This window comes from Amphiura filiformis, chromosome 11 (assembly GCF_039555335.1).
Source record: "Amphiura filiformis chromosome 11, Afil_fr2py, whole genome shotgun sequence".
Taxonomy (NCBI): Eukaryota; Metazoa; Echinodermata; class Ophiuroidea; order Amphilepidida; family Amphiuridae; genus Amphiura; species Amphiura filiformis.
The window spans coordinates 47,256,554-47,263,844 of record NC_092638.1 but is presented as its reverse complement, the minus strand read 5'-3'; the positions used below and the strand labels follow the sequence as shown (position 1 = coordinate 47,263,844).

Below are 7,291 nucleotides of genomic sequence, written 5' to 3'. Positions count from 1 at the left end.
TATGTTAAATTTTTATTTAATTCAAATAAATATGAAATGTAAACCCCGCAAGGTAGTAAAAACTTGGCCACAAAATCACTCCGTACGGAGACTACCGACTAACGTGTAGCGATCCTGTACATCGCGCAATGACGAATGCACGGACTTGGCGCAAATTAGACCTAGCATATTTACAAAATGACTATCCCTACAACGAAATAAAATATACCAATAAGTTGCTCGAAATGTCGTCTTTTCAGCATACTGAATGAATTCTATCAATATGACGGGAAACCCCAGCTTAGCAGCTTTTTTTGTCTGCTCTCTTCGGAGCTCTTCGGTTACATGGACATCGCCATGTTACACCCGCGCTCTCGTGATAGTAAAATGACTGCGCGTTTATAGATAAGTCTACGCCCGCGCTGTAACTGAATTGTCGCTACAGCGCGATATGAACAGCGGTGGATACACCGCGCGGCTCAACACGTATTCTCAATACTTATCCGAAATCTTGTCGTCTATTTAGCCGTTTTCTGCGTTATTTACGAAAATATGGAAACCCCGAAGAGAAAGAAAAGGAGGGGACATTCTGGCAGAACTTGTGCAGTAAAAGATTGCTCCAATAATAGTAAGAAAATCCAAGAATGGAAGGAAACCGAGTGTACAGAACATCACCCGCTTACTCATGATGAATGCCCATGTCAAAGACCATACTCACTACATCGTTTTCCAGGCAAGCCAGAAGACGCGGCAAAGAAACGCCAATGGATCATCAACCTGAACCTAAAATCACTCACTGTCAAGGATCATAGTGTGGTAAGTTATCATTTTCACCAAAAACTTTATTACGATTGTCAAAGTTGGTAAAATTCCGACGAAAATGATGCAAAACATAATGTAAACAAACATTGAATTGTTCAGTAATCAATAGCTCCCGATTAAAAGCGTGCGTGATGAATGGTAGACTCCAGCGCATTTCGTTCCGTGCGGGGAAGAAAATGCGGGCAAGAATGTAAATATTGCGGTTTTGGAAAGAGACTAGTCGAAAGCGCTACCAATTATTTTCGTGGCAGCTTTTCAATGCTCTGTACATGTAAGCTTACATGTCGACTTTCACCATTGATATGCATGTACACAGTACAGTGCTCAGTTGAACTTGAAATACTTGCACTTTCTTTTTTATTATTTTTGTTTGGTGAGATAAATTATCTGGAAGTATAATTCACCTACATAATTTGATGGTGCAATGGCAATTTTGTGATGAAAAGTTTACTGAAGTTCTGTTCAAACTTCACATCGTTATTTTTTGTAATGGTTGTGTTAACTTTAGTTTGAAAATAAAATTATGTTTTGACATTTCTTTTTCATGTCCCCAGGTATGTGGCATTCATTTTCCAGATGGCAAACCAACAGATAAGCATCCATACCCAGTACTACATTTGGGATACCAAGGCGTGGTAAGTAAAAAGCCTATCAAAAAAGGGTCAGGGCCTACAAGAACATTTAATTTGGTTACGATTATGAATATGATCCACTAGAAAAAAGGCATAATTACCTTCTAGCACCCGTCTCGTAAAATCTCCTCGTTACTACGGAATAAGCAGTGTATGTTGTTTATTCTGTACTACCGGTACCATTAAAACGAGTACAAGATTTTGCAAGACGGGGGCTGGGTGGTGATTATGCCGATTTATTTATTTTAATATTTTTTGAAAACCTGGCATTTTTTTTGGATGAAAATAGTGAGTTCATATTTGAAGTAAAAGTTGTGCTACTTTTTATTCTGCATTCACTGAAAAACTCTTCTCTTTCATGGACCAATTTTACGCTCAAAATATTATTTTAAACTAGAATAACTGCAACAATTAAATTTAACAGTACAAGCAGCATTTTGAGTCAAGTAATCAGATGACTCATGCTACTTTGGTTTTTTTTTCTGCAGAAAAAACTCTCACCTGGTAGAGCCCTCCGAAGAACCGGTGTCCAGTGCGAACGACAGACAGCGCTACCAGTAGTGAAGAAGTATCAGAGGACTTACCAGACATGGACGTGCCATTGCAACCAGTTGAGGAAGAGGTCCAACGCACACATGACATTGGTGTGCAGCATCCTCCAATATCAGACCACACGTACGTGACCAAGGCTGCCCCCACTAAATCTGTGGCAACACAGACAGATCTGCCATCAATATCAGCTTATGACTTGGGTGACAAGGACTGCAAATTTTTACCGGACTAAGTGTGGCCATGTTTTGGAATCTTCTGACGGCACTCCTTGCCTTTTCGCCACAGCCGCCCAAATTCAAACTTGCTTCGAGTGATCAGCTGCTGCTTGTTTTGATGCGACTTCGACTGGGATTAATGTTTACCGATTTGGGGAAGCGTTTTTCTGTTTCAAGGACTACGGCATGTGACATTTTTAGTTTATGGATTTCGGTAATGGCAGACTTCATGCAGAAGAATGTGGTAGTATGGCTGCCTAGAGATACTTTAAATAGAACACGTCCTAAAAGTTTCGCAACAAATTATCCCAGAGCCACATGCATCATTGATTGTACTGAGATCTTTGTGCAGCGACCGAAAAATCTGAAGCAAAGGGCACAGACATTTTCAAACTACAAACACCACAATACCTACAAGTCACTTTATTGTATTTCACCATCTGGATATGTTATGTTTGTTTCGAAGTTGTTTGGTGGGCGTGCCAGTGATGTTTTTATTTCTCGTACATCAGGTTTCACCGACGTGTTGCTTCCTGGCGATGAAGTTTTGGCTGATCGCGGTTTTACGATCGATGACATACTACCACATGGAGTAAAACTTGCCATCCCAGCATTTACAAGGGGCCTAAAACAACTCCCTGAGGAAGCGGTAACAGAAACGCGCAGACTTGCCAATGTCAGAATTCACGTGGAACGGGCCATCAGAAGACTGAAATGTTACAAAATTCTTAGTAATATAATCCCTGGAAGTGTCAAGAACGTGGACAAAATTCACTTAGTGTGTGCAGGTCTGTGTAACTTGCAGCCCCTCTTGATCCGTGAAGATGAGGTGGAAGAAATGGAAGTAGATGAGGACAATGATGACACTGAGGATGAAGATCAAGAAGTGGACACATATATGTATGACATTGCAGAAGATCTGGAGTAATTAAATGGAAACTTTAATACTCAAAAGTTAAAGTACAAAAATATCATTAAGATCTACAAGACTACACAGCCAGATTCTCATGGCCCGCTGTATGGCCCACCATAGCAGAGTACCTGCATGGGTACTTCAATCTGGAGTAGCCATGCAGTACCTTCAGAGTACCTATCTCTACATCTTGAGGTACTCTGAAGGTACTGCACAGCTACTCCAGATTGAAGTACCCATGCAGGTACTCTGTTAACTGTGGCCCATTCAGCGGGCCATAGGAATCTGGCTGTGTACAACATATAAATGCACTGTTTATTTGGTACTGTTACTGTAGCACTTATTTCTTTGAATTGAATGCATCGGATACCGGGATCGGATATTGTCTGCAATTATCAGTTTATTATACAACACAGGTAAAACTTTCAGAAAAAATTAAGGAATTTAGGTCATGAATACTTGTACGAACAGTATCACATCACTTCAAGTTCATTTTCATGTTTTAATTTGTGCAATTTTATGTGGGCTATATTTATCATTGATTTGAGTAAAAAGTTCTAATAAAATGTTCATCTTAGGCCAAATTAAATTAACTGTTTGTCTCAATCAAAGCCGGCCTATTCTTCAAAAACTAATGCGCAACTTGTGATTTGATCTTTTAATTTTATTTCGAGATTTTTTCGAAAGTCGAAACGTAAAAGTTTCGGAATATTTTCAGTACTTTTTGAAATTTCGTAAAGTAAAATTGAAAAAAGACAATAAAAAAGAAAAGTTGGATTTGCGGAGAATCTAATGCGTGTTCATTTGCTAATGCGCGCATGTGCTTTGAGACAAACAATTAATTGAATTTGGCCTTACCAAACTGTTAATTATCATACTCACAATGTTCATGAACAGTGATTATGTGAGGGCTAGAAATTCGGCAATAATCCATTCTCGCAAAGTTTCTCCTGGTATGGGTAGATTTCCAAAATTTGAATAAATTCATACACACACAAATGTTTTTTGCAATATCGTACATTTTGTAATGAACATGTACAAATGTTTTGGATTTTGATTCTTTGTTCTCGTTGAATTCTTTAGCATGAATCTGAATAGATCTCACAGCGTGATACAAATTTTTAGCCCTCTACGAACAGCGCTTTTAGTTCACTTACTGTGACTTACACATACACTTTACTCGTTGTTACTCAATTATAATGCATTTAATAATTGATAATGCAAAATGATTAACATGTAAAATTGTGTTTATTGCACTTCGAAACTCTTCAATTGCAATCGGTATTATCACGTTTTTCATAACAAGTTAGATTTAAAAATGAAACTTAATTTCAAATTCATAACTTATTGATTTGAAGCAATGACCAAAACTACACATTTTATGTTTTTTGGTGCAGCTTCATAATGTCAATATGCATTATTGCATCAGTTCAAGCATCAGCAATTTATTTAACTCTCAGTATTTTAATATGTCCATATGCAACCTTTGTAGCAATCGCTGGCAGTAAGTGTCCGAAATACACAGTTTGCAGGTGGTTTATCCTTTCTTCAATCCATTCTCTGTCATATGGGACATCGGCAATCACATGTTCGTCCGCTGTCCATACCAGAAATTTACATTTTGTCTTCTTGGCGCAGTGCATTGCCAATTGCACCTGGTAGTAATAGCCAAGTCCAGAAGCAGTCTGACGAAGCTTATACTCTCCATTAACACACCGTACGTCATATCCGTTTGCAGCTATCATTGCTTTCAGACTGCCTCCATGGGGCTCTAATTTCTTGGCTGTGGGACACTTGATCTCAAGTATGGTGTCCTGGTCCACAATACCATCAAGGCTAGCACCTAACCATGAGTCTTTCTCGTGTACAACAAGTCCTGTGGTTTTTACTTGTTTTCGATACAAACGTTCAAAGTGCTGACGTGCTAGTGGTTCGTTTTCTTGCCCATGTCTTGTCGCAGCGTTGCCAAGAAAACGATTATTCAGCTTTCGGTCAATAAAGTTCTTTGGATCGGCTTTCTTCGGCACATTCGAAGCTTCACTGCTGGTTATTCTTAGCTTTCGCTGTTGCAGCCATAGTGATGATGACTGCTCAGCTGTAGCTCTCATCAGCTTCTGTCTTTGTTCGGGTGTACATTTTACATGCTTTTCAAAGACATCATTGCATAGTTCACACTGCTGCTTTTCACAGTTATTATGTTCTTTAGGTAGATTGGTGAATGTACTTGGCTGCTCAATAACAGGCTTGGCAGTTAAGATGTGGTGCAATATCGTTCCAGGGATCGATGCAATTCCTGCCATTTGCGGTGATTGCAGATGATTAATCAAGTCCTCATCGGTGTCGAAGGCAGTTGTTTCTATGTGTTGTGACTTGCTTGTGGAATCCTCAGATGCTCTAATGTTTTCGACTGTGTCTGGGAGAACGTTTTTTGAAGTCGAGTTGTTCCATGCACAGACCTGATCGGTGCATGCCGAACCGATGTATCCCAAAGTTGCCGCTGTGTTGATTTTGTACAGAAACCCTGCCATATGGCTGCAACACCTGCCTTTGCCAGCCATACAGTCGCATTGTGCATCGATGACCTGGTTGTTGTCTCGCTGAACGAAAACCTCCACATTGTGGTTGTTATTAATCGACTGTGAAAATCTGACTGGGCCCTTGAGAACGATCTGATCATTGTTGATCTTGTGAACAATCCGTCCAATCCAACCAGAGCGAAGATAGTTCTGTCCTTCTATGAGAGATCTGTAGTTGCTGTTTGCTTGGTCATCACATGCCGGACGATTAAGAAAATAGTCCTGGATACCTGTGTAAAAATTGATAGAGAAAAAAATGTTAAAGTTGACATGTTGGAAAATGTAGAATACTAGGATTTACATGATCAACCATATGTTTATTTTGATTGTAATCATGATGTTTTACATATGATGTTTTACATAGTTAATGTTCATATTTTTGTGTGAGTGGACAATATTATTGAGGCATAGTCATCAATTACTTTTAATGTACATTTTGTAAAAATAAAAAGTTGAAAGATAAAAATTGCTAAAAATGTATTTTGTTTGCTTGTTTGTTGAGTATTATATTATATTTTTATTTCATTAATTTCTAGGCTTCTACACGGTGTAATAATGGTTTAAGCTTTCCATTAAAAAAATATATATATTCTGTGCCTAATTTCCTAACTTTGAAATTATTAAATTATGTCCTCACTGAAACAGCTGATTTTGCGATCAGCTGTTCATCATAACAAAACACTACAATCACCCGAAACTGATAGACGATGACCGCACGTATTAAATTCCCCGTCCATGATGTGACATATCAAACTTCGCATTGTACTATGAGGCTAACAATCCCGGATGTCGGGAATCCCCAAAACGTGACGCGTGCTTTTCCACGCCGGTAGATTTGCGAGAGGTACCGAAATCAACTCAAGTTTTGAGCCAAATCTGGACATCAATTTAGCCTTTTAGCACTTGGAATTACTAGCAAACGTTTCATTAAAAGCTTCCATCATTGTTCTTCAAAAATCCTGGATTTATACATGCGATTTTAAGTCATGGAAAGTAAGCTTTCCAACACCAAAGTATGCTTCGTGCGTGTGCAATCGGAATTTTATGCCGTGGATGTCATGAATACATGCAGTGACAACAAGGCAAGTTTTTTTTATTTTACGGAAATATTCACATACCCTGATCAGAAATATTAGGCCATAGTCGAACGTCATCTTCCCATGTGTCCATGACAAAATATCGATGAAATATAATAAGATAAAACACACGAAATTGGAAGTTGAAAATGAGTTAAAATGTCACTTGTACTACATGTGTTGTGTTGCGGTGTACGGCGATCAGCTGATTGGCATTGTTAAATACCCCGCGGGGACACCGCAGCTATGGCGGTGTCGATAGAGGGCCAAATACATGAATGGGCCGTCGGATTCGTGTATAGAACACGTTTTAGCTGTTGACCCCCCCCGAGTACTTATATCATAACATGCATGCTTTGATTGTTTTGACTTAAAATATTAGTTGTTTTTCGTAATTTTTATCACAAATAAAGCGACATGCTACACAAAAGACACTCTCAATACATTTTCTGGAATCAGAAACGAAAATGTCCTAGGGTTTTGATGACTTTTGATGAGGAATATAGCCTTTACATCCATTTTTTGT

At 38.8% G+C, this 7,291-nt stretch overlaps 2 protein-coding genes across 2 annotated transcripts; one reads left to right on the top strand and one right to left on the bottom strand.

The window, feature by feature from the left end:
- Nucleotides 1-453: 453 nt before the first annotated feature.
- Nucleotides 454-4,503, top strand: LOC140164914 (uncharacterized). The gene is given in 5 exon segments (XM_072188312.1): nt 454-795; nt 1,356-1,436; nt 1,922-2,074; nt 2,077-2,203; nt 2,206-4,503. Coding segments are annotated over 5 exon segments (1,548 nt in total). The 5' UTR covers nt 454-531; the 3' UTR covers nt 3,129-4,503.
- Nucleotides 4,493-7,061, bottom strand: LOC140164913 (uncharacterized). Its single transcript, XM_072188311.1, has 2 exons — nt 6,808-7,061; nt 4,493-5,919 (listed from the first exon to the last, which is right to left on the bottom strand). The coding sequence occupies exons 1-2, from the start codon at nt 6,857-6,859 to the stop codon at nt 4,559-4,561; spliced, it is 1,413 nt and encodes a 470-aa protein (XP_072044412.1). The 5' UTR covers nt 6,860-7,061; the 3' UTR covers nt 4,493-4,558.
- Between the last annotated feature and the right edge of the window lie 230 nt (nt 7,062-7,291).

Coding starts and splice junctions, on each gene's coding strand:
- LOC140164913 (XM_072188311.1), bottom strand. CDS start 6,859: ATGGACACATGGGAAGATGACGTTCGACTATGGCCTAATATTTCTGAT. Junction 5,920..6,807: donor GCCTAATATTTCTGATCAGG/GTATGTGAATAT, acceptor ATTTTTACACAG/GTATCCAGGACTATTTTCTT.